This window comes from Pistacia vera, unplaced genomic scaffold (genome assembly GCF_008641045.1).
Source record: "Pistacia vera cultivar Batoury unplaced genomic scaffold, PisVer_v2 Contig356, whole genome shotgun sequence".
Lineage (NCBI taxonomy): Eukaryota > Viridiplantae > Streptophyta > Magnoliopsida > Sapindales > Anacardiaceae > Pistacia > Pistacia vera.
The window spans coordinates 269,511-297,306 of record NW_022196175.1 but is presented as its reverse complement, the minus strand read 5'-3'; the positions used below and the strand labels follow the sequence as shown (position 1 = coordinate 297,306).

The window sequence follows — 27,796 nt, the reverse complement described above, 5'->3', positions numbered from 1 at the left end:
GGAGAATTACGTGAGAACCCAACAGGTTTCAGATAAATACATTTTATCCCGCTCTCATTTCCCTTGAGATCGTATTATTTAACCCTAAACCCACAAAAGACTAAGCCAGTTTGAACCCCAGATAATCCACAAACGCCGCTACTCAAATGGCATCCAAAACCTTTCTTCGTCGTTGTTATTCTTCTTCTGAAACCAAAATCTCATCTTTATTGACAAATTCATGTAAAGTGACTACAACTATACCACAAGATTCAGTATATAACGTTGAAGAGGTATTGACATTTGAAAAATTCCTTAAAAAGACTGTAAAGAAGGTAATATCACGTCCCTTGAGGACAGCGCGCTATTCTTTTGTTTAATGACTTCATATGCAACCCGAAAACCACCGATTTCACTTCAACTGTTTGTTTTGAGCTTTGCTATGAAAAGTTTTTATGAAGACGTGTTTGCTGTACAAGAGAGTGGTTCAATTGGGTTGTTGCCGGATTTATTATTTGCATATTTGAATTAATTTTTTTGCAATATGCGGTAGAGAGTGGACGGTTTTGTTGTTTTGTGGGGATTTTGAGGTGGGCTTTTCGCCCCAATGTTGTGACTTGGACTTTTTGATTAAAGGAATTGTGTTTGGAGAATAGGAGTTTCGGCAAGGCTTACGAGGTTGTACAAGAAAATGGTCTGTGTTGGGGTATGCCTGACGAGAGTCTTTGGGCCTTTGATAACGGGTTGTGCACCCCCCCTCCCCCCCCCCCCCCCCCTTGCCCCCCCCCCCCCCCCCCCCCCCCCCGACAGGGAACACGAGTGATGCGGCTTAGATTGCATGAAGAAATGGTTTGGCTGGGAATGGTGAACTTGGTTTGTATTTGCTAGCCTGGTATTGTTTCCTATGGTAGGATTATCGATGGTCTTTTGCAAACCAGGTGGTAAATCGGGCCAACAAATTTTTTTGGAAATGAAGAGTAGAGGATTAAGCCAAATCTTTTTGTTGTACCTCTCTAATTTATGGTTGGTGTTTTGTGGAAATCTGGAGGGGCTAAAGGCTTGTTATTGAGATGGCAGATCAAGGTTTGCAGCTAATGGTGACATTTAATACAATGATTAATGGCTTTGCAAGGTGGGGAAGATGGAGGAGCTAGGGGTTTGGAATTGCAGTCAAAGAGGTTGCAGCCTGATGTGGTGACGTTTATACAAGATTAATGGGCTTGCAAGAGGGAAGTATGGAGGAAGCTAATAGTTGTTTGAATTGAGAGTCAAAGAGGTTGCAGCTCTGTGGTGACATTTACTACAATGATTAATGGGCTTTGCAAGGTGGGAAGGTGGAGGAAGCTAATGGTTTGTTTGAATTGATGAGGTCAAGAGGTTTGCAGCTAATGTGGTGACATTTACACAATGATGATGGCTTTGCAAGGTGGGAAGATGGAGGAAGCTAATGGTTTGTTTGAATTGATGAGTCAAATGAGTTTGCAGCTGTTGGTGACGTCACTACATGATAAAGTGGGCTTATCAAGGCGGGGAAGATGGAGGAAGCTAATGAGTTTTTGGAATTGATGAGTCAAAAAGGTTTGTCAAGAATATCCATCAATCAAAAAAAAATGCAACAAACATGAGAAAAATAATCAAAAGACTAATACTAATTACTGTCCAAGAGTGTGATTTCTAAGGATTTGATCTCAATTTCACTGAAGCTTTGCTATAAGATTTCGGTGTGAAGCATGTAAGCAGGGGTTTTAGTTGTAAATGGCGGTTGTTGTGAAGAGCTAGGAGATATATATTGAGGAGAAGAAGCGTTTTAGGCTGAAGTGAATACAATTGGAAGCTCTTTCACATGACAGGCTGCAAAAATTGTTGTTGAAATTTGGCAGTGTTTGGTGTGGAAGAAGATAGAAACATGAGACCAGCAAGGATTCAAAAGTCGAGGCTCTTTGAGAATGAGAGCTGAAATGAAGTCAACTGTGGAAAATATTGCTGCAATAGTTGAGGTATAATTTGTTTTCTGTTTTGGTATGTTTTTGTTTAGGATTTCCAAGATGAACATTTTGATTATATAAAGATTACCATGGGATTGCAAATGTATTATGGAGGGTAATGTTGTAAGGCAATACTATATATGGTTTAGAAAATTGATTTTGTGTTTTATTGTTTGGGAGAGGAACAAAGAACCTTCCTAAATGAGAAGACGGTGTTAGGGTTTGTTTGTATTTGCATAAAGTTAAGATAATTCTTGAATACAATGTGTTTAAATGACTAACCTCATCAAATCATATGATCGAAATCCAAAAGACTCACAACTAAAAGCGCTCATAATTATCTCAAAAACCTTTAAAACCCTTAAAAGTTAAAAACTAACACAAACCACCCCAAAAAGTACAGATATTTCACATTTCTTTCAGCTACCACCAAAGCCACGGAATTAAGCTATATAAATGGTTCAACACACACAAGTGGGTTTATGCAGTAGGAAGAAGCAAACTAGTTATATCACAATCATATGATCAGCATCCAATAGGTTTCATTGATAGGTTAATAAATAAAAACTCTTTGTTTTCTAAAATTCAGTAAAACCCCTAAAGTTTAAAAACTAACAGAAGGAAAAAAAATTGAATGAATGTTATATGAAGAAGGGATACCTACCTTGTGAGGGTTAGTTTCAGGTAGGAACTGGAACGGGGAACTGGAACTGGAACCCCAAGTACTCGTTGGTTTCGATTCCAGCCAGTTCTTTTGCACACTCCTATATCCAACCCTGTCAATTTTTTTTTTCATTCTTAAAAATTAGTGTGTATACGTCCATCTAACTACAATTATTTATATATAATTCTATTATATATACTGTTTTTTGTTTTTCTAATTTTATTCATTAATGATCTTTATCATCGGAAATTATAAGATCAATTATATATGTGATACAATTCTATAATAAATTTAGAATCTCGCCAACCCAAAAAAAAGATATAATAAACTGTTCTACATATTCTTCATTAATTTCTTCTCTCTTATGAAAAGAATTATAATAAATTTATTACAAAAGAATAAATAAAATCAAACAAAAATTTATAAAAAGAAAAAAAGAAAACTCTTCAAAAAGACCTCTTCAGATTCTTGAAATCTGAAGATTCAGTGCATTCNTAAAAGGTAAACATTGAGACTAGTCATGTTTAACGTGATAGACGAGGTCAAGGTCCACTAATTGACCTTTTCTATTAACCCCTTACCTTGACCTAAATTCACATGCACTTTGTCTTTTTTAACTCTTTCCAAGCCAACCTGCTTCACCAAATTTTCATCTTAATTTACAAGGTGCTATCCAAATTTTTTGTACGTTTGATGTACGTCCGTCTAGTCATAACATGTGTTTTATGATTATGTGATGGGCATTCTTAGGAGACGTTTTATCGGGGACGGGGACAGGGGGAATGGAGTTGGGTTTTGTAGGTTTTCACCTTCTCCCTCACTTGCCTTTGTCCCCGATTCCAAAGATAAAATTTGTTCCATTTCTGCCCTCGACCCAAATCTTTTTTTGGGATTATTTTCTCGATAAGATCGGGTTTTTTTGGGCATCCAACTAGGGGTGGACAGGTCTTGGTACCCGTCCAAATTCAAAGGAACCAAAACCAGAACTTGAAACATAGGTTCTGGTTCCAGTTCTCGGTACCTGGGTATATTTAATTACCCCTTACTTTTCAAACAATGACAAATAAACCCTCTAAAAATTACAATACACCCTCAATAATTTACAAAAATTATAATTCAGTCCTAATTCATATCTGGTTCCTACTCGGATCTCGATTCTGGTATCGGTTCTGGTTTCTGGTTCTTGTAGGAGTGGAATCGGAAACGGAACCGAAACCGACCAACTCCTAATTTCTAGAACCAAAACCTACCCTGTGAGGGTTGGTTTTGGGTAGGAATCAGAACTCGAATTGGAACTCCAGGTATCCGCTGGTTTCGGTTCCAATCGATTCTTTTACACACCCACATATCCAACCCTGTCAAGTTTTCTTTCATTCTTAACAATTAGTGTATATACGTCCATCTAACTACAATTATTTATATATAATCCTATTATAAATACTGTTTTTTTTTTTTAAATTTTATTCATTGATGATCTTTATCATCGGAAATTATAAGATCAATTATATATGTGATACAATTCTATAATAAATTTAGAATCTCGCCAACCCAAAAAAAGATACAATAAACTGTTCTACATATTCTTCGTTAATTTCTTCTCTCTTATGAAAAGAATTATAATAAAATTTATTACAAAAGAATAAATAAAATCAAACAAAAATTTTTAAAAATAATAAAAGAAACTCTTCAAAAAGACCTCTTCAGATTCTTGAAATCTGAAGATTCAGTGCATTCCAAACCAGCTCTATAAGGATTCATCAATTTCAGAAGCTGACTCGTTTTCTCCTTCGTTGAATCGTCGCAGCCACACTGTAAAAGCAACACCAGTTTCTGGAAAACTCCAACTTGCAGAGCTTCAAACAAGATTTTCCCTTCATTTTTCTTGTCAAATTTGCTCAGTTTCCAAATTGCAGAAACCGAAAACTCGGTTGCCAATTCCGAAACTCTCAGGATTTTCTTCACTAAAACCGGCACTGTTAATGCATTTTGATAGGCTTCTTCTCTCCCTTCTTTGCAAACGCCTAACCCTTCTCGCAAATGCTCTTTTCAGAATCGACTATCAATTCAGAAGCAACAAGACCAACCCTTTTCCCAAATGATGATTTTATCTTCTCATTTGGTGATGAAATCATGGCGAAATCACCATTAATGAAGCTTGGTGATCGTCCGGAAATCGGCTCTTCAATACTTCATTAAGTTTCATCCACTCCAGAGTCGATCATCACTTCTATTCTTGTTGATCAAAGATTGATTTCTTTCAACACTGAATCGCGTTTTGTTTTACCGAAGTCTTGGCTGTGCTTCATGAACCAAACCATGCAGCTAATGAAGCTTGCGAGGTTAAAAGCTTTAAGATTTATTGTTTGTCATCAAGCGCAGCATCCTTCAAAGCTGATAATATCTCTATTAACACATTGGAAAATCTTTCGAAAGCTTCAGGATTTTTTGCAAACGCATCGAAAGCTTCTGCAAGTACTTCACTCGCGCCATTAGCGACGATACAAAGCTTGTTTCGTTCACTTTCGAATCCCATTTCTGATTACGTTCAACGATCCACACCCCGCATGATCCAAATTCTTCACTGAAAAGTAATATTAAAAAGAATCTCCGAGACTTCGCCAGAAGTTACAGGAACTCTCGGAGTCGATCCGTTCAACGCCGTGGGTTCGATTCTCAACACACCAATCCTGAATCATTTTCCTGAGAGTAGGTTCGGAATCTGATCGAAACTCCTGAGAACCTGATTGGTTACAGGCAAGTAAAATTCCTGCGCCGAGCCAAGTTTCAATGTTATCCCGATCATAAGTTATCCGGAAGATAACGTCACAGGATCTTTCATGAGCTCGAGCGTTATCGGACACTGGAAATGATTCGGAATCACCAGCTCCGCCATTTCGATTTTGCTTCTTCTTCTTCCCGCCGCCTCTGGGCTTTCTTCTCAATCTCCAATCAAACAGTTTTCAAGAGAGAAAATTTAAACAAAAGATTTAAGGGTTGTATTCGTTTGGTTGATGGGTGTTTTTGAGTAAAAATAGAAGGGTGTTGGGGTGGGTTTATATTATAAGTTTACTGAAGTTTCAACAGTGGAAGGTTTTACAACGGTTTCCAAACTGAAGAACAGTTGAAGAGAGAAGCGTTCAAATTGAATAATATGAAGAAGAGTGAAAGGAGAAGGAGGGAGGCAGAAGAATTATTATTAATTATAAATTTTGATGTTAGAATTTGAATATTGACCGTTGAAGATTGATTAGATTGAATATTAAAAAGGTGTCCAGAAATGGGAAAATAAGAAATGGTAAAAGAAAGAAAAGATGGGATTATGAAACCAGCAAGTAAAGAAGAAAGATTTTGTTTTGTCAATTGACTTGAGCTTTTACGTGTTGAAAAACAAATAAATTTAAATATCTTTTGTAAATTTAAATATCTTTTGAACCAACCGACCATCTTAGCTTCCTGTATATTTTGCATGCATATATTTATAATATATGAATGAGTAAACAACATATTCCCACCCAAGGTTTGACGAAATCCAAAGTTAGTACTATTGGTTCCATTTATTTCAGATTCCTACCTTTAAAGTGACGGAAAAACGTTTGATATAATGGTAAAGGGGTAAATTGGTCATTTTACACGGACGACGCATGTTAGCAGACCACCGCCTCTAACAGTCCTCCGACGCACATTAGTAGTTGTTGTTCCCGACATTTTTCGCTCTTTTCCGGCGATTCTTCTACCCAAAATCACCCTTGTCACCACCATTTGAACCCCCATCCTCCCCTCTACAAAACCATACCATTCACAACCCCTCATCACTCGCCGATCTCCAGCCACAGTAACGAAAAACGGCCGATGAACACATGAACTCTCGGTCGGTGAATGAGGACGAAACGGTTGCTGCTAACATAAGGTTTTTATAGATTTGGGGACAATGGTTGCATTGGTGGTGTCCAATTGGATTTTCACCGCCGGAATCGACCGAAATCTGGTGAAGAACACCAAAACCCTAAGCCTAACGGTGCCGGCGATTGGAGGGTCAAATGAGTCGAGAACCAAAGGGGTTTTGGACGACAGACTATGGGGAAGGTGATGGAGGTGACCAGGGGGTTCAACGTCATCGAAAACAGCCCAGATTGGGCTGTTTCCGACGAGAGTGTATAGTGATCGAGGGTGTTTTTGATATAATTTGAAAATAAAATGGTAAGTTTTGTAATTCTACTAATTTATGGGTTAAAACATAATTTATTAATTTAGGGTTAAGGGCATTATGGTAATTACACCCGCTAAATCCTAAAAATTCATAATACTGTTACTTTAAGGGTGGGAATCTGGAATAAATGGAACCAATGGTACTAACTTGGGATTTCGTCAAACCTTGGGTGGGAATATGTCGTCTACTCTATATGAATTGTTCTTGGGTTAAAGTCTTGTTTATACTCATTAATTTAAACGAAGAGACTTACAAATATAACATTAAAATAACACAAATATAAGGAAAAATAAATAATCTCTTAATAATATATGGAAATTTCAATAAGAAAACCAAATTGAATAAGATTTCTAAACAAAGTAGGATTTATTATGGTGTAATCAGGGATTTTCCGAGATCACATATAAAGATTTAACAATAATTTAGGTAAATATTGATACAGTAAAGATGGACTCATAATTCAATCTTATAAACTCTCTCTCACAATCTCTAATTAACATCTCCCAGTTTTTTGTTGATGAATTTTGAATTTCGAGAAATTTATCAGCAAAAACCTGAGAGCGAGTTGTGAGAGAGAATTTGTAAAATTAAGTTATAAGTGTAGTATTACCCATATTATAAGGTGGGCTTAGGTATAAAAAAATATTACAAAGATATCTATACAAAGTGATGTGACAAAAACTGAATGAAAGAGTGAGTTTCATTGACTTTTTGTATTTACTCTTCCATTCATTTCCTGTCATATCACTTTGTATGGAAATCTTTATAATATTTCTTTGTACCTCTAATATATATATATATATATATATATATAAAACAACCTATCAAAGGCAAACTTCTAACAAATACAAAAAATCTAATTATGTTAATCTTTTTTATTAATTATAATTGCAGATAAATTGTAATTATAATGCATGATGATTGGGGTCTAACCATATAATTATTTTTGGTATTTGACATAACCCGCTTGTACATTTGTTAAGATCTCTAGGCAATGGTTTTGATTCAGTTTTTTGAAACGACGTCATTTTACAAATTGAAGGTCAAAGGATTATTTTTAAACCATTACCTAAAGTGATAACCAAATATTAATAACCATTTTGACTTTCAAAGTATGCATGTTAATTAAAAGTTCTATGAATAATCTAATTGAAATAACCAACAAAATTTCTTGGAACAAATCTAGAAAATTATTTTTTTTTTTAATTAAATATGGAGTCAAATTTAATTTCGTGCTGAGAACTGTAAAATTTACAAAATAATTGTAATAAAATGAAAACTAACTAAATAAAAAAAATAAAAGATAAAAAAGTGACTCAAAGTGCTGGCTTTATACTCTATACAGCTGAGAACCAGGACTGATTGATCTTCAAGCTGCCAAAATGATTTTCGTTCCTCTTCTGTCGCTCTCGTTAATCGTCGGAGGATGACAAAAAGCCAAAAAGCTGTCTCCTCTTTGTTAAGATTGTCAGCTTAGCTCGCCTTTTATATACAGAGATGAACATAGAATCAGAAATGAATTCATTCTTGCCTTATGTAAGGAGATGTACTCAACTCCAAGCTGTAAAGGGATTCCTCCCCAACTATTCCATACATATTGTCATTCTTCTCTTCCTCCCACTCAAGGACCTCCCGTGTGTACTTGAATGCCTGGTCGACTGTGGCACGCTCGTGCGACCGGGTCGGCCAAACAAACAATTTGCGGTGAGTTATCGAATAATATAGCTGCTTGAATTTCATGGCTACAAAGTAGTATGCGTGGTGTGCTAGGGCTTGATTATTGTTGTGGGGCTTCACAGGGCTAAATTCCTTGAACCACTCACAAGTAGACAATGGAACCTGGTTAATCTTGTCTTCGAAGGCGTCGTATTTGTTCAGCAAAAGCACGAATGGGGTGTCTATAAAACAAGGATGTCTAACAAGACTCTCAAACATGTCTCTGCTAGCCAGCATTTTGTTGTGAAGGGTATCCGTGCCATGCGTCGACATCTGGTCGTAATCGCTCAAAGCAATGCAGAATATCACACCACTCACATCTTCAAACATGTCCAGCCATTTACAACTATCATGTAGTCCCTTGGAATTTATGCGGATAAGTTGGTACCTGAAACAAAGGTAAATATTTCAGCAAACGCGAGATAATAGTTTCGAGATGCAGCAATGAAAACAAAAGATAAACAAAATTTAAAAATGAAATTATAAGCATCTGAAATATGAAAAAGCCTGAAAGTTTTACTTCGTCAAGGGAGATGATTCTAAATTCTCATGGTATAACTCTGACATGGGGCTTCTATCATCAAATGAAAATTCCATGAAGGCGAGACCATTCCCTTGAGTGACTCCTTCAGCATATAAAATGTCCTCCTCTGATGGTTCATATTCATTACTAGATATTTCAACAGCCTACAGGTAATAAAAGATCACCAATATCAGATTCCAGTGCTTGTGAATACTTTGAATCCCAAGATGGTATTTTTATTTTTATTTTTTAAGTAAAACTTGCCTCTTCCACAGAGAATAAAAAATTACACAGCACACCTGATCTAAGAAATATTTGGCCACATCAGGAAGATGTTGCAACTCCTCCCTTCTCTTGTATGTTTCCTGGAGGGCGGGATCCTTCCAAATCTCATCTACAACAGGTGCATACTCACGTGTTGCAGCAGGAAAGAATGCATCAAAATCACCAGTAGCCATGATATCCAGCAACCAGTCAGAAAAGTGCTTGATTCTTTGGTTTACTGAGTAGATACATTGCTTATTTTCCTCGACACCTGTTTCACCTGAATTTAGTTTCACAAAAACCACTTAGTAAGGCTTAATCATGCCAATGGGTAGAACACCTTCTGCTCACATGTTAAGAATTATCCCCTTTTATACCTTAAAATCTCCAAAACAAGTAGGACAGAATGAGAAGACAAAGTCTCTAGAAAGTCATGAACCGTGTATCAAGAATTATAGGTAAGAATCACATAGTTTGAAATCGAGTAATAAAAGTAAGTGGATAGTGCCAGTAAATAGTTAAAAAAAAAAAAAAAAAGAAGCAACATCTAAAGGTACAATAGAGATATTTTGTTTATACAGAGACAAGAAGAATTAAACAGCTACGTGTTAATTTGCTAAGCAACCTGCTGTCATTTAATGCAATACCCTATTACGAAGTTCTAACTAGGAAAAATATTCAACATCAACATATTATATCATGTGAGATTATGTACCATGGGAGCACCAAAATACATGTCATCACCATTAATGAAGCCTAGGAAGAATTCAAGCAAAAATGCAACAATGACATTTGGTCAAGCCAAAAAGATAAATCTACAAACAGCCACTGATGACTCAACTAGATAAAAGACAAATTTCATCCTAAAGGAAGCAATATAAGGTGATACCTGGGACGGACGCTTCAGCATCCAAAGTAATTTGTATTTCTAATAAAGCTTCCTCTTCAAACCTCTCTCGCCCCTCAAGTAATATGCTAAGATACTTGAACATATTACTTTGAATCATAAGCTTGATATCCTGTCGCTCTTCTGGAGTGAACTGGTTGCCATATAAGAATTTAGCCTGTTCCGTGTGAGAAGAAATGATATCCTTGTCATTCGAATAATTCAACAAAACTCAAGAAAATCTCCCAAAAATGGGATATATCTCATCTTTCGCCATTAAACCATACAGTATTCTTTGTTATTCAGGGGAAACTGGAAAGCTACAAATTGTAAGTAACAGTATGTGGTTTTTTCCCTTAAAATCCATCACATTTAACAACAGATCTGATATGGATCAAGATCACTAAAAACATGACTTGTATATCAGAAGAAAGAACGGTTATTGCATGCTAACTGACACATACGGCAAGATGCCCGTTCACTTTTAGGATTATGTAGAAATCTTAACAGACACAGCTAAGTTCACCTATGTATTGATGATATCAACATTAAATTAAAAAATTTATTGAACTATAGGAATTCCCCAACAAACCAAAATTGGTGAAAGTAAAATTCACAAGGAAAGATATGAATGACAACACATTATAGAGTAAGATGACTTTGATCCACAGAGGAACCAAGAATGTTGTAAAAAATACATGGTGAGAAATAAAACAATTTGAAAAACATAAAGATACCTGCTTGAAAATAGTGCTAGTTCCAGATCCTTCCAATCCAAATAACAAAAGTTTCTGGATGCTTCCCTGCTCAAAATACTCAGGTACCGACCTACCTGAGAAAGTACTTGGATCGTCGATTTGCCCCTGAGTATTTCCAGGTGGTACAGGCAATGAAAATAATGAGGAAATGAAACGAGTAGATGCCTGCCTACAAAAAAACCATAATGCAACAGTGTAAAAAATCAATTCAAACCTTTGTCAAAGTGAAAATATAAAAATAATCAACATGATCCACAGATCACGAGAGAACCTTTCCCCATATGTTCCCCTTAATGTTATTTTGACCTTCTTCCTCATAAGATCCATCATCATACACCCAAAAGTGAGTATCACAAGGACACTGTACGCCAGCCAGCTGAAATCAGTCAATAAAATAAGCTTTAATCTACAGAACAATATTATGCCAAGCAAAATAAAATCCATAGAGAGAAGGAAAAGGACAAAAAGGAAAAAAGGACCAATTGTCATAGAACACTTCAAGATCTAAAAGTACTAGTACTGAGAAAAAAAGTGTATTGGAAATATCATAACTCAGCTTTAGAAATGTTGTCACTGTGATATATGAATGATACATCAAACGTCAGAACTTTAACTAATAGTCATACAGTGTATCAATTCAGATAAAGATCACAAAGAAAGTAGAAAATCATGAACAATATATCGAAAAAGAAAGGGCAAAAAGAGCTACTGCAGAGATGAGAACAAAGTTTCCAAAATAAGTCCGTTGCAGAATTCAAAAGTTCCTTTCAAAAATTGGAAAGAAAATAGTTGTTTTGTTAAATATGGGGAGTATCTTGTAATTTTGGAGTTCTCATCTCCAGGGTACAGCTGCTTTAATTTTTATCATTGATGTTAGATTTTTTATTTTCTTTTCGGTTCTCAATCTATGGCTGGAACCCTTAATCTCCCAGCCCTGGTGTTATCCCACACATTTAGTTTGCAGCCTACGGATACTTAAATCTTGCAGGGTACTTGACTGCTAAAATTTAGATGAACTCTCAACATTTATGTAGTTCTGTGTCCTTCACATTTATGTAACCTCATTTAAGATAATATCACCAGGTTATATTGCAAAAACTTTAGTGCTTTTATATGCCATACTACTTGTATGTGCAATGGATTCACCCCTCAATTCCATTTATAAGACCTTAGTAAGCGATTCCTAGAAACCCTAGTGTGAGACTAATTTATCTACCATCTCTTCTTATATTTTCTTTCTACTGATTTATTTATTTATCAAATTTCAAATAATCTGCTATTCCTTTTATTTTCTTAAGCGCCACTGTAATTGAAACAATAGCTTGATCGTATTTTCATGATCTTGTCTATAAGCTATAAGACAAAAGGAAATATGAGAAAAGCATGTTAGTTTATGCTATTGAATATCATGCAGACTCTAAAGCTTCTTCCAACATTAAATGCACTACATACTAAATAAATCATTAGCGCCGAAGATATACAGACAACAAATATATGGCCATAAATAGTTAATATATATATATGTTCTAACAGCTTTTTAAGTACTTTGGTGCTTTAGATACCGTTGCATACAGTTTAAAATATGGTATAACTGCCACTAATCTGGACCGATTGCCACAAGCACAATTATATGTCACTCTCCCTAATTAATAACAATGAGAATTTCAATTCAGCCAAAAACATTAGATCTTTTTTTTACATTTCTGGTGGCAAATATTTGTTGATGGAAACAAAAAAAACAGTACCCTTAAAACTTTGAGCTCAGTCCTGTTGATTTCTCGACCATTTATGTAAACCTTGGTGTTTCCATTGCTAGCGTCCTGCTGAAGCTTACCCCCAACATTCAACTTTGAAGTGATTATCTTATCAGGCTTCTCTCCCTCCTGAAATTGAACACCAACCCACATAAAATTCAACCAAAAATATAAAGAACATGTAATTCATATAAGAAAAGCAAAACTGAGATATTCACCTTTCCCCAAAGGCCAGAATCTTTATCATACCAATACTTGCCCGGCTTCAACTTCTGAGGAGGATTAGGACAACCCAAAAGTTCAGCTAATTCATCTTGGTTCAACTGCCGACCATTTACAAGCAACTGCTCAGGTCTAAGCTGATTCGAAGCACATTCCTTCTCCGCCTTCATTATCTGCTTAACCTCCAAAGGACTACAAACTTTCGACAAAATCCTCGAAGGCTTTCCCAAAATCGATCTCTTCGATTCATCTATAGCCTTCCCAATACAATTAACACATTTCCTCCCTTCTGGCATCGATCCCATTGCTTTAATCAAGCAATTATTACAATACTTCGCATCACAAACCAAACAGGCCTCTCTCTCCTTCAAACGACTGCGTTTCGAACACCTATTACAAACCCCTCCCCTCTTCTTCTTCCAAACAACCTTACTCTCCTTTGACTCATTCACCTCCTCTTCTTTCACATCCTCACAATCATCACCACCGCCAGAAAGCGGCGAAGAAAAATCATTAATCGAAATGTCGCCGTTTGTACAATCACGCGATTGCAATCCATCATCATCATTAGGAAATTTGACTTTGAGATTGAGATCAGTAAGCGAAGGTCTATTAAATCTAGAAAGTTTTCGAGTAATCTTGGGAAGCGAAAGAGGATTAAGATTAACAGGGTCAACTCTAGGAATATTGTTAAAAGGAAGAGGAGGACCTTCGTATTCGACGGCGATGGAGAAATCGAGTTGCTCTTCGTCTGGTAATGGCGCGCCTTCCGGTAACATTCTTCTCAGAACTTCCTCCCAAGTCTTCTCTTCTTCTTCTCCGGCTTTGGCCATTTCTGACTTCTTCTTCTTTCTTCTTTGTTGTTTGTATTCAGAGCGGAGGTTTGGAGTTTGGAGAGCAAAAGCGGTTTCAGTTCTACACTTCAAAAATGCTTTCAAAAATTTGTACACGTGGAGATGAGCGCTAGAAGTGGTTTTTTTCCTTTTTGCGAAAACTACTTTAACTACTCCGTGGAAAAAAATATATTTATTAATTTATTTTATAATAATATAAATAAAGTAGGGTGGTTTAAGAGTCTTTGTCACCTACAAAATTTAAGCTTTGAATTATCAGATGTTCAGACCAATATTCGAAGAGAATTATGTGCCTATCGCATTATCTCTAATTTACTCTAACTAGATGAATTACCTGTATATGGGTAATGTTTTCATATCAAAACATATAATCTTTATACTCAATATTATATTTTTGAATTCTTTTTATGTTAGAAAAGAAATTATTAAAGATAAAAACGAGAAAGAATTTTAATTATTAATGTAGAAACTAGGGTGAACTCATAAAAGAAGAGAATTTTAATTTTTTTTTTTTTTTTTTTTAAATTCTCTTATTACCATTATCATTTGTATATACAAAGAAGAATTTGAGCCTGAGATGAAATATCAGTTTTTGCTTAATTTGATTATATATAATAAAATAAATAAAAAAGCCATCAATTACTCAATATACTACATATGAATTATTTCAAATAAATATAACGTTGAAATAAATCAAAATCCTGTAAATTTCGTTCTGGAAACAAGAAGTCCTCTTTCCATAGTTGAAGCTTGAAGCATGAATATTACGGGGGAATGTTAGAGCCTTTGAGGAGGAATAAGAGAATAGAATCACCTAAAATTATCAAGAATGGAATTCGCGGTAGAGAAACTAAGGACTAACTCCAATAGTGTATTTGATAATTTTCAGTAGAATGTAAAATTCGTCAGTAGGACGGCAACACGTGCACTGATCCAATCGCAGGTGGCTGACATGCCGGAATCACAGAAGAGTGTCTCTCAATAGAAGCATCACCATCGCATGTAGCTTACACGTGTCTCATGATCACTAAAGACTTTCTCTCAATAGAAAGCGATGCTATACAACAGCTTCCGTCGATGTTGTTTCTCAAATGCAGCTACAATGTCATCAATGGATTCCTCCCAATTTTCAGTTTTTTCAATCTATACATAAACCATTGACAGTACATAAATGTTATGAATGATACACTGTAGGTAAATGTGAAAAACAACAGGATACAGAATACAGACCTCTTGGCAGAGATCTAAAGTGAGTCGGCCGCCTACGGCTGCTTCCTCGTGATTATCTTTCACCTCCAAGTTGATCACCAGCACACTTTTCATAAGAACCTGTTCCCTGTTGTGGAGATCTGCACATCATTATAATAGCCATATAAGCGACAAATCGGAAATCAATAGTTTTTTTTCACAGCAGCAAACAGATTTAAAACATTACTGTTTTTATGAAAACTCTATGGCGTTTCATAATCATCAAAATGACTTAGATGCCAAAATGCTCCTAATTATTTGCGCTAAAATGCCATTAAAAAAATCAGGGTCTTTTTTATGACAAGTCCGTTCAGTACTGGATTTCCTTTCCTCCAAAGACCTCATAGACAGGCAAATATTTTCAGATTCTTGCACAGCTTCCATCTCAAGAAGTCAGCTAGGATATCTTGCACTATGATCCACATAACCGAAGGCATAAAGAAACATGTAACAACTTATTTTACTCGTGATTGTGAGGTTAGATTGCCCAACATTAAAGAGTGGCAATCAGCCCAAATCATATAGCACGAGAGTTTCAAAGCTTATCTGCAAGAGTGGTCTCAATCATGAACTGCCAAACCAATAAAAAAGGTATGAAGACTCATGAATGTCCTATAGCTATCTTATCTTATCCCTTAAATGGAATCTAGATTTATATAATAAGCAAATAAATCCTAAAACAAAAACTCATATTGACCACTAAATTATCGATACAACTAGAACTAATTCATCAAAGCACAAGAAAAAATAATAAAAACTCAATATATAGATACAACAGCAGGAAAGAAATAGGAAAGTGTCTATGCCAACCTTCCAGAACCATATCAAAGACCTTTTCTTCAAATGAAAACACAATATCGAAGGAACCATCAAGAGCATTATCTTGCCAACGTTGAGGTGCCAGCTTCACAGATGAATTTCTCTTAAGCATAGGCAAAATACCATTACGCTTGTACCTATTCATCTCTTGTTAAGGTTATACTTCTTTAGCTTCAAATTCAAATGAATATCCATTTACAGTTAAAACACAGAAAGATGCCACTGGTTTTGAAATACGTTAAAAAACCTCAACTACAATTATGAAAATCATGAAAAAATGCTAAAAAGCACCAAAAACATTCCAAAAGTTACATAAGAATTTTGTTAAAAATCTCCTGCAATGAAGACAGTTCCTCCCACTTCAAAAAACTTAAGTACTGTACACTAAAAAATTAGTTCATTGAACTTCAAAATATTGAACCAATCCAACCCAGATACCAGAATAACCTTCAATTTTTTTTTTAAAAAAAGAAGGAATTTGAAAGAAGATAGATAAGTAAAATGAATTGAACAAAAGGATACAGTTCTGGATCTTTGCGGCGGAGATCATCAAACATCTGCTTGTACGGGGTTCCAAAGTCATAGACGTTAGGTTCTCTGAGTGAAGGTCCCGGAAGCTTAACATGAGCCCCAGTCCCATACGATGACACATCAAAGCCCTGTCTCTTGAGGAGCGAGTGAGCCTCCATGCTTCGGTTCTGGTTAGACGAGCATACCATAGCATACCGAAACTTCATGGTGCCTGCAATCTCTTATCCCAAGGTTCTCAACCTTATTATTCAATCACTGACTACTCACTGGCATTGCCTTCTCTCCAATCTGTCAATCCAAATTGTTTTTCAAGTTATTGTTCCTTTAATTGCAAACCTAAAATTTATAGGGACGGCGAAAGGTTAAACTGGTTAATTTGGCTTCACTCGCCACTTGGTTTTCCTGTTGGTTAGAACTGAGCAATTGATGTGTAGAGCTTCATTGGTTTCAAGCAGGAATGGCAAATTCCGCGGCCGAAACCATGTATGACATACAAATTAAATTTCATTTAGAACTATCTACATAAATATGTTCAACTTGAGTTCATCCTTTGAAATGCTAGCAAACAAGCAATAAATTTCTTCATCAAAATGAAAAACCAATTGCATAATATCCTATAATTAGAGAAATCCAAACAAATTTCATAAATTCTGATAACTCATGAAAATTAATGAGTAAACATCACTCGAGTTTATCCATATACAACAAAAAAAAGTGACCAAATGAATATATACATTTTTTTATTTTAAAAAATAAAAACTGAAAAGGGAAACAATATAATTAACCTGTTGAAACTTGAACTGGCAGTTGCTGGAGCAAGAGGATGGAATAAACCGCCGGAAATCTCGCCGGCGTCTCGTCTGAGGTTGCAGCGGCTTTCTTAAACGCAGGTGGCGCTCGGACTTTCGTGGTGGCTCGCCGGCTTCCTTCAGTCGGCGGTCAGATTGGTTGTCGGCAGCTGCAGTTGAATGACCCGTGCAGTTTAGTCGACTCAGGTAAATAGTTTCTGAATGACAAAAAGAGCACCCTAAAGTTTTCCTTGATTACAAAGAGGTTCTAACTTATGATTTTTTCATAAATTACCCCTGCAATTATTTATAACCCCGTATCCTCCAATGCAATGCCAGGTAAGCTGGATTCGAAGCACATTCCTTCTCGCCTTCATTATCTGCTTAACCTCCAAAGGACTACAAACTTTCGACCAAATCCTCGAAGGCTTTCCCAAAATCGATCTCTTCGATTCATCTATAGCCTTCAATACAATTAACACATTTCTCCTTCTGGCATCGATCCCATTGCTTAATCAAGCATATTACAATACTTCGCATCACAAACCAAACAGGCCTCTCTTCCTTCAAACGACTGCGTTTCGAACACATTACAAACCCTCCCCTCTTCCTTCCAACAACCTTACTCTCCTTTGATCATTCACCTCCTCTTCTTTCACATCCTCACAATCATCACCACCGCCAGAAAGCGGCGAAGAAAAATCATTAATCGAAATGTCGCCGTTGTAAATCACGCGATTGCAATCCATCATCATCATTAGGAAATTTGACTTTGAGATTGAGATCAGTAAGCGAAGGTCTATTAAATCTAGAAAGTTTTCGAGTAATCTTGGGAAGCGAAAGAGGATTAAGATTAACAGGGTCAACTCTAGGAATATTTAAAAGGAAGAGGAGGACCTTCGTATCGACGGCGATGGAGAAATCGAGTTGCTCTTCGTCTGGTAATGGCGCGCCTTCCGGTAACATTCTTCTCAGAACTTCCTCCAAGTCTTCTTCTTTCTTCTCCGGCTTTGGCCATTTCTGACTTCTTCTTCTTTCTTCTTGTTGTTTGTATTAGAGCGGAGGTTTGGAGTTTGGAGAGCAAAAGCGTTTCAGTTCTACACTTCAAAAATGCCTTCAAAAATTTGTACACGTGGAGATGAGCGCTAGAAGTGTTTTTTTCCTTTTTGCGAAAACTACTTTAACTACTCGTGGGAAAAAATATATTTATTAATTTATTTATATAATATAAATAAGTAGGGGGTGGTTAAGAGTCTTTGTCACCTACAAAATTTAAGCTTTGAATTATCAGATGTTCAGACCAATATTCGAAGAGAATTATGTGCCTATCGCATTATCTCTAATTTACTCTAACTAGATGAATTACCTGTATATGGGTAATTTTTCATATCAAAACATATAATCTTTATACTCAAATTATATTTTTGAATTCTTATGTTAGAAAAGAAATTATTAAAGATAAAAACGAGAAAGAATTTTAATTATTAATGTAGAAACTAGGGTGAACTCATAAAAGAAGAGAATTTTAATTTTTTTTTTTTTTTTTTAAATTCTCTTATTACCATTATCATTGTATATACAAAGAAGAATTTGAGCTGAGATGAAATATCAGTTTTTGCTTAATTTATTTATTATAATAAAATAAATAAAAAAGCCATCAATTACTCAATATACTACATATGAATTATTCAAATAAATATAACGTTGAATAAATCAAAATCCTGTAAATTTCGTTCTGGAAACAAGAAGTCTCTTTCCATAGTTGAAGCTTGAAGCATGAATATTACCGGGGAAGTGTAGAGCCTTTGAGGAGGAATAAGAGAATAGAATCACCTAAAATTATCAAGAATGGAATTCGCGGTAGAGAAAAAGGACTAACTCCAATAGTGGATTGATAATTTTCAGTAGAATGTAAAATTCGTCAGTAGGACGGCAACACTGCACTGATCCAATCGCAGGTGGCTGACATGCCGGAATCACAGAAGAGTGTCTCTCAATAGAAGCATCCCATCGCATGGGCTTACACGTGTCTCATGATCACTAAAGACTTCTCCAATAGAAAGCGATGCTATACAACAGCTTCCGTCGATGTTGTTTCTCAAATGCAGCTACAATGTCATCAATGGATTCCTCCCAATTTTCAGTTTTTTCAATCTATACATAAACCATTGACTAATAAATGTTATGAATATACACTGTAGGTAAATGTGAAAAAACCACATTTAACAACAGATCCGATATGGATCAAGATCACTAAAAACATGACTTGTATATCAGAAGAAAGAACGGTTATTGCATGCTAACTGACACATACGGCAAGATGCCAGTTCACTTTTAAGATTATGTAGAAATCTTAACAGACACAGCTAAGTTCACCTATGTATTGATGATATCAACATTAAATTAAAAAATTTATTGAACTATAGGAATATGCCTCTGCTGAAGCCCCCAACAAACCAAAATTGGTGAAAGTAAAATTCACAAGGAAAGATATGAATGACAACACATTATAGAGTAAGATGACTTTGATCCACAGAGGAACCAAGAATGTTGTAAAAAATACATGGTGAGAAATAAAACAATTTGAAAAACATAAAGATACCTGCTTGAAGATAGTGCTAGTTCCGGATCCTTCCAATCCAAATAACAAAAGTTTCTGGATGCTTCCCTGCTCAAAATACTCAGGTACCGACCTACCTGAGAAAGTACTTGGATCGTCGATTTGCCCCTGAGTATTTCCAGGTGGTACAGGCAATGAAAATAATGAGGAAATGAAACGAGTAGATGCCTGCCTACAAAAAAACCATAATGCAACAGTGTAAAAAATCAATTCAAACCTTTGTCAAAGTGAAAATATAAAAATAATCAACATGATCCACAGATCACGAGAGAACCTTTCCCCATATGTTCCCCTTAATGTTATTTTGACCTTCTTCCTCATAAGATCCATCATCATACACCCAAAAGTGAGTATCACGAGGACACTGTACGCCAGCCAGCTGAAATCAGTCAATAAAATAAGCTTTAATATACAGAACAATATTATGCCAAGCAAAATAAAATCCATAGAGAGAAGGAAAAGGACAAAAAGGAAAAAAGGACCTATTGTCATAGAACACTTCAAGATCTAAAAGTACTAGAAATGAGAAAAAAAGTGTATTGGAAATATCATAACTCAGCTTTAGAAATGTTGTCACTGTGATATATGAATGATACATCAAACGCCAGAACTTTAACTAATAGTCATACAGTGTATCAGTTCAGATAAAGATCACAAAGAAAGTAGAAAATCATGAACAATATATCGAAAAAGAAAGGGCAAAAAGAGCTACTGCAGAGATGAGAACAAAGTTTCCAAAATAAGTCCGTTGCAGAATTCAAAAGTTCCTTTCAAAAATTGGAAAGAAAATAGTTGTTTTGTTAAATATGGGGAGTATCTTGTAATTTTGGAGTTCTCATCTCCAGGGTACAGCTGCTTTAATTTTTATCATTGATGTTAGATTTTTTATTTTCTTTTCGGTTCTCAATCTATGGCTGGAACCCTTAATCTCCCAGCCCTGGTGTTATCCCACACATTTAGTTTGCAGCCTACGGATACTTAAATCTTGCAGGGTACTTGACTGCTAAAATTTAGATGAACTCTCAACATTTATGTAGTTCTGTGTCCTTCACATTTATGTAACCTCATTTAAGATAATATCACCAGGTTATATTGCAAAAACTTTAGTGCTTTTATATGCCATACTACTTGTATGTGCAATGGATTCACCCCTCAATTCCATTTATAAGACCTTAGTAAGTGATTCCTAGAAACCCTAGTGTGAGACTAATTTATCTACCATCTCTTCTTATATTTTCTTTCTACTGATTTATTTATTTATCAAATTTCAAATAATCTGCTATTTCTTTTATTTTCTTAAGCGCCACTGTAATTGAAACAATAGCTTGATCGTATTTTCATGATCTTGTCTATAAGCTATAAGACAAAAGGAAATATGAGAAAAGCATGTTAGTTTATGCTATTGAATATCATGCAGACTCTAAAGCTTCTTCCAACATAAAATGCACTACATACTAAATAAATCATTAGCGCCGAAGATATACAGACAACTAATATATGGCCATAAATAGTTAATATATATATATGTTCTAACAGCTTTTTAAGTACTTTGGTGCTTTAGATACCGTTGCATACAGTTTAAAATATGGTATAACTGCCACTAATCTGGACCGATTGCCACAAGCACAATTATATGTCACTCTCCCTAATTAATAACAATGAGAATTTCAATTCAGCCAAAAACATTAGATCTTTTTTTTACATTTCTGGTGGCAAATATTTGTTGATGGAAACAAAAAAAACAGTACCCTTAAAACTTTGAGCTCAGTCCTGTTGATTTCTCGACCATTTATGTAAACCTTGGTGTTTCCATTGCTAGCGTCCTGCTGAAGCTTACCCCCAACATTCAACTTTGAAGTGATTATCTTATCAGGCTTCTCTCCCTCCTGAAATTGAACACCAACCCACATAAAATTCAACCAAAAATATAAAGAACATGTAATTCATATAAGAAAAGCAAAACTGAGATATTCACCTTTCCCCAAAGGCCAGAATCTTTATCATACCAATACTTGCCCGGCTTCAACTTCTGAGGAGGATTAGGACAACCCAAAAGTTCAGCTAATTCATCTTGGTTCAACTGCCGACCATTTACAAGCAACTGCTCAGGTCTAAGCTGATTCGAAGCACATTCCTTCTCCGCCTTCATTATCTGCTTAACCTCCAAAGGACTACAAACTTTCGACAAAATCCTCGAAGGCTTTCCCAAAATCGATCTCTTCGATTCATCTATAGCCTTCCCAATACAATTAACACATTTCCTCCCTTCTGGCATCGATCCCATTGCTTTAATCAAGCAATTATTACAATACTTCGCATCACAAACCAAACAGGCCTCTCTCTCCTTCAAACGACTGCGTTTCGAACACCTATTACAAACCCCTCCCCTCTTCTTCTTCCAAACAACCTTACTCTCCTTTGACTCATTCACCTCCTCTTCTTTCACATCCTCACAATCATCACCACCGCCAGAAAGCGGCGAAGAAAAATCATTAATCGAAATGTCGCCGTTTGTACAATCACGCGATTGCAATCCATCATCATCATTAGGAAATTTGACTTTGAGATTGAGATCAGTAAGCGAAGGTCTATTAAATCTAGAAAGTTTTCGAGTAATCTTGGGAAGCGAAAGAGGATTAAGATTAACAGGGTCAACTCTAGGAATATTGTTAAAAGGAAGAGGAGGACCTTCGTATTCGACGGCGATGGAGAAATCGAGTTGCTCTTCGTCTGGTAATGGCGCGCCTTCCGGTAACATTCTTCTCAGAACTTCCTCCCAAGTCTTCTCTTCTTCTTCTCCGGCTTTGGCCATTTCTGACTTCTTCTTCTTTCTTCTTTGTTGTTTGTATTCAGAGCGGAGGTTTGGAGTTTGGAGAGCAAAAGCGGTTTCAGTTCTACACTTCAAAAATGCTTTCAAAAATTTGTACACGTGGAGATGAGCGCTAGAAGTGGTTTTTTTCCTTTTTGCGAAAACTACTTTAACTACTCCGTGGAAAAAAATATATTTATTAATTTATTTTATAATAATATAAATAAAGTAGGGTGGTTTAAGAGTCTTTGTCACCTACAAAATTTAAGCTTTGAATTATCAGATGTTCAGACCAATATTCGAAGAGAATTATGTGCCTATCGCATTATCTCTAATTTACTCTAACTAGATGAATTACCTGTATATGGGTAATGTTTTCATATCAAAACATATAATCTTTATACTCAATATTATATTTTTGAATTCTTTTTATGTTAGAAAAGAAATTATTAAAGATAAAAACGAGAAAGAATTTTAATTATTAATGTAGAAACTAGGGTGAACTCATAAAAGAAGAGAATTTTAATTTTTTTTTTTTTTTTTTTTAAATTCTCTTATTACCATTATCATTTGTATATACAAAGAAGAATTTGAGCCTGAGATGAAATATCAGTTTTTGCTTAATTTGATTATATATAATAAAATAAATAAAAAAGCCATCAATTACTCAATATACTACATATGAATTATTTCAAATAAATATAACGTTGAAATAAATCAAAATCCTGTAAATTTCGTTCTGGAAACAAGAAGTCCTCTTTCCATAGTTGAAGCTTGAAGCATGAATATTACGGGGGAATGTTAGAGCCTTTGAGGAGGAATAAGAGAATAGAATCACCTAAAATTATCAAGAATGGAATTCGCGGTAGAGAAACTAAGGACTAACTCCAATAGTGTATTTGATAATTTTCAGTAGAATGTAAAATTCGTCAGTAGGACGGCAACACGTGCACTGATCCAATCGCAGGTGGCTGACATGCCGGAATCACAGAAGAGTGTCTCTCAATAGAAGCATCACCATCGCATGTAGCTTACACGTGTCTCATGATCACTAAAGACTTTCTCTCAATAGAAAGCGATGCTATACAACAGCTTCCGTCGATGTTGTTTCTCAAATGCAGCTACAATGTCATCAATGGATTCCTCCCAATTTTCAGTTTTTTCAATCTATACATAAACCATTGACAGTACATAAATGTTATGAATGATACACTGTAGGTAAATGTGAAAAACAACAGGATACAGAATACAGACCTCTTGGCAGAGATCTAAAGTGAGTCGGCCGCCTACGGCTGCTTCCTCGTGATTATCTTTCACCTCCAAGTTGATCACCAGCACACTTTTCATAAGAACCTGTTCCCTGTTGTGGAGATCTGCACATCATTATAATAGCCATATAAGCGACAAATCGGAAATCAATAGTTTTTTTTCACAGCAGCAAACAGATTTAAAACATTACTGTTTTTATGAAAACTCTATGGCGTTTCATAATCATCAAAATGACTTAGATGCCAAAATGCTCCTAATTATTTGCGCTAAAATGCCATTAAAAAAATCAGGGTCTTTTTTATGACAAGTCCGTTCAGTACTGGATTTCCTTTCCTCCAAAGACCTCATAGACAGGCAAATATTTTCAGATTCTTGCACAGCTTCCATCTCAAGAAGTCAGCTAGGATATCTTGCACTATGATCCACATAACCGAAGGCATAAAGAAACATGTAACAACTTATTTTACTCGTGATTGTGAGGTTAGATTGCCCAACATTAAAGAGTGGCAATCAGCCCAAATCATATAGCACGAGAGTTTCAAAGCTTATCTGCAAGAGTGGTCTCAATCATGAACTGCCAAACCAATAAAAAAGGTATGAAGACTCATGAATGTCCTATAGCTATCTTATCTTATCCCTTAAATGGAATCTAGATTTATATAATAAGCAAATAAATCCTAAAACAAAAACTCATATTGACCACTAAATTATCGATACAACTAGAACTAATTCATCAAAGCACAAGAAAAAATAATAAAAACTCAATATATAGATACAACAGCAGGAAAGAAATAGGAAAGTGTCTATGCCAACCTTCCAGAACCATATCAAAGACCTTTTCTTCAAATGAAAACACAATATCGAAGGAACCATCAAGAGCATTATCTTGCCAACGTTGAGGTGCCAGCTTCACAGATGAATTTCTCTTAAGCATAGGCAAAATACCATTACGCTTGTACCTATTCATCTCTTGTTAAGGTTATACTTCTTTAGCTTCAAATTCAAATGAATATCCATTTACAGTTAAAACACAGAAAGATGCCACTGGTTTTGAAATACGTTAAAAAACCTCAACTACAATTATGAAAATCATGAAAAAATGCTAAAAAGCACCAAAAACATTCCAAAAGTTACATAAGAATTTTGTTAAAAATCTCCTGCAATGAAGACAGTTCCTCCCACTTCAAAAAACTTAAGTACTGTACACTAAAAAATTAGTTCATTGAACTTCAAAATATTGAACCAATCCAACCCAGATACCAGAATAACCTTCAATTTTTTTTTTAAAAAAAGAAGGAATTTGAAAGAAGATAGATAAGTAAAATGAATTGAACAAAAGGATACAGTTCTGGATCTTTGCGGCGGAGATCATCAAACATCTGCTTGTACGGGGTTCCAAAGTCATAGACGTTAGGTTCTCTGAGTGAAGGTCCCGGAAGCTTAACATGAGCCCCAGTCCCATACGATGACACATCAAAGCCCTGTCTCTTGAGGAGCGAGTGAGCCTCCATGCTTCGGTTCTGGTTAGACGAGCATACCATAGCATACCGAAACTTCATGGTGCCTGCAATCTCTTATCCCAAGGTTCTCAACCTTATTATTCAATCACTGACTACTCACTGGCATTGCCTTCTCTCCAATCTGTCAATCCAAATTGTTTTTCAAGTTATTGTTCCTTTAATTGCAAACCTAAAATTTATAGGGACGGCGAAAGGTTAAACTGGTTAATTTGGCTTCACTCGCCACTTGGTTTTCCTGTTGGTTAGAACTGAGCAATTGATGTGTAGAGCTTCATTGGTTTCAAGCAGGAATGGCAAATTCCGCGGCCGAAACCATGTATGACATACAAATTAAATTTCATTTAGAACTATCTACATAAATATGTTCAACTTGAGTTCATCCTTTGAAATGCTAGCAAACAAGCAATAAATTTCTTCATCAAAATGAAAAACCAATTGCATAATATCCTATAATTAGAGAAATCCAAACAAATTTCATAAATTCTGATAACTCATGAAAATTAATGAGTAAACATCACTCGAGTTTATCCATATACAACAAAAAAAAGTGACCAAATGAATATATACATTTTTTTATTTTAAAAAATAAAAACTGAAAAGGGAAACAATATAATTAACCTGTTGAAACTTGAACTGGCAGTTGCTGGAGCAAGAGGATGGAATCAACTGCCGGAAATCTCGCCGGCGTCTCGTCTGAGGTTGCAGCGGCTTTCTTAAACGTAGGTGGCGCTCGGACTTTCGTGGTAGCTTGCCGGCTTCCTTCAGTCGGCGGTCAGATTGGTTGTCGGCAGCTGCGGTTGAATGACCCGTGGAGTTTAGTCGACTTAGTAAATAGTTTCTGAAGGAATAAAAAGCACCCTAACGTTTTTCTTGATTACGAATAGGTTCTAACTTATGATTTTTTCATAAATTACGCCTGCAATTATTTATAACCCTTATCTTTGATAAATTTAAAATACAAAAATAATACATTTATAACCCAATCTCACAACTCTAACGAGGCAGCGGCGTTAGCACCACTACGTCAATTGCTGATTTTGACTAAATATGAACAATCATTCCTTAGAGACGAACGATTATTCATTCATAAGGATTAGTCATTCCTTATAAAAGAACGGTCGTTTATCCCTGAGAAATGATCGTTCATGTTTAGTCAAAGTTATTTAATGTGTTAGGTGTGGTGAGAGTTGAAGTGACAATCAGGGATGGATCTAAAAATTTTTGTTAGGATGGGCCAAAATAAAAACTAATTGTATATTAATATTTCTGTTATGGTGGGCCAAAATCCAAAAATTGTACATATTAATATACTTTTTTAAATTTGAGGGTGGACTACTATATTTACCCACGATAATAGTTGTCAATTCAACTATCATGTTGAAGTTATAAGAGAAGGTTGTGAAAGTAATATTACTCATTAAAATATTATACATATTAAGATAACTATGTAATGTGGGCTTCAAGAGCCAGCTCAGCCCATAAACAAAGGTAGATATTAAAGAAGAGAGAAACGTGACGCCACAAAAGATTGTTCCACTCAAAATGAGACGCGTCACGCGTGAGCCTCTAAAACCTGGAACTTAAACTTGGAGAGTCAAGGTCACCACAGCCACCAGCTAGCCACGGCCCACAGGTTTACTAAATGGAAAATTCTGAACATACGAGCCTACACGTAAGCCCAAATGGGCCCACCTCTCTAACCCAGAGATTTCCCCACGCTTCCTATACCATCGTCCCTTTCTCCCTACCAATAAAGATCTTCTAACTGCTTTTCGATTACCAAAATACCCCTACTCTTTTCTCCTTTTCTCTTCTTACATTTTAAAACTAAAAAACAAGTGATTGAAGGGGTTTGGGTGAAATTGTAAACTAATTTATAATTTATTTCGTAATCTTGATATTCAATGGGTGATTACATTCTAAAATCACTAAAAATAAATAAATAGCTATGATATATAGACTTTACAACATAACTTGATAGGTTAAATAAATAAAAAATCCGATCATGTTAACCGTGACATCCTCATTGAACTTGGGAGTCAGGGGCTCCAAAAAGTATTTCAAACTTATCGAGTAAGACATCCTTGTCAAATTTTGGGGCTTGGGGTAAGGGGTGAAGGGAAATGATGCTCGAGAATAGAGCATTTCAAGGTGGAACGAGTATTACATTTTTTTAAAAGAAAAAAAAAAAAAAAAAAAAACTGCCAAGCTTAATGAAACTAGAAAAATATACGTGGATTAGATTTACCTCTAACTTATTCACATTACGTTCATGATAAGAACGGTTGATCAAAGATTATGAAAACATAGAAAACCAAAGGTATTATGGTACTTAATTAAAATAATAGGGGCATTTTGGTCATGTAAGGTTAATACAACG

At 35.6% G+C, this 27,796-nt stretch overlaps 4 protein-coding genes and 1 pseudogene across 4 annotated transcripts; all 5 read right to left on the bottom strand.

Moving 5' to 3' along the window:
• Positions 1–4,139: 4,139 nt before the first annotated feature.
• Positions 4,140–5,681, bottom strand: LOC116139630 (annotated as a pseudogene).
• A 2,355-nt stretch (positions 5,682–8,036) lies between these two features.
• Positions 8,037–13,958, bottom strand: LOC116139625 (extra-large guanine nucleotide-binding protein 3-like). Its single transcript, XM_031425302.1, has 8 exons — positions 12,955–13,958; positions 12,728–12,865; positions 11,254–11,358; positions 10,962–11,147; positions 10,228–10,402; positions 9,374–9,618; positions 9,072–9,238; positions 8,037–8,939 (listed from the first exon to the last, which is right to left on the bottom strand). The coding sequence occupies exons 1-8, from the start codon at positions 13,789–13,791 to the stop codon at positions 8,357–8,359; spliced, it is 2,436 nt and encodes an 811-aa protein (XP_031281162.1). The 5' UTR covers positions 13,792–13,958; the 3' UTR covers positions 8,037–8,356.
• A 537-nt stretch (positions 13,959–14,495) lies between these two features.
• LOC116139626 (RNA polymerase II subunit A C-terminal domain phosphatase SSU72-like) lies at positions 14,496–17,240 on the bottom strand. Its single transcript, XM_031425303.1, has 5 exons — positions 17,196–17,240; positions 16,402–16,698; positions 15,871–16,016; positions 15,043–15,161; positions 14,496–14,955 (listed from the first exon to the last, which is right to left on the bottom strand). Exons 2-5 carry the CDS (start codon positions 16,614–16,616, stop codon positions 14,854–14,856), a joined length of 582 nt encoding a protein of 193 aa, XP_031281163.1. The 5' UTR covers positions 16,617–16,698; positions 17,196–17,240; the 3' UTR covers positions 14,496–14,853.
• A 1,998-nt stretch (positions 17,241–19,238) lies between these two features.
• Positions 19,239–22,828, bottom strand: LOC116139629 (extra-large guanine nucleotide-binding protein 3-like). Its single transcript, XM_031425305.1, has 5 exons — positions 21,794–22,828; positions 21,567–21,704; positions 20,093–20,197; positions 19,801–19,986; positions 19,239–19,352 (listed from the first exon to the last, which is right to left on the bottom strand). Exons 1-5 carry the CDS (start codon positions 22,628–22,630, stop codon positions 19,239–19,241), a joined length of 1,380 nt encoding a protein of 459 aa, XP_031281165.1. The 5' UTR covers positions 22,631–22,828.
• Positions 22,829–23,334: 506 nt separating this feature from the next.
• LOC116139634 (RNA polymerase II subunit A C-terminal domain phosphatase SSU72-like) lies at positions 23,335–26,319 on the bottom strand. The gene is made up of 5 exons (XM_031425312.1): positions 26,035–26,319; positions 25,241–25,537; positions 24,710–24,855; positions 23,882–24,000; positions 23,335–23,794 (listed from the first exon to the last, which is right to left on the bottom strand). Exons 2-5 carry the CDS (start codon positions 25,453–25,455, stop codon positions 23,693–23,695), a joined length of 582 nt encoding a protein of 193 aa, XP_031281172.1. The 5' UTR covers positions 25,456–25,537; positions 26,035–26,319; the 3' UTR covers positions 23,335–23,692.
• Between the last annotated feature and the right edge of the window lie 1,477 nt (positions 26,320–27,796).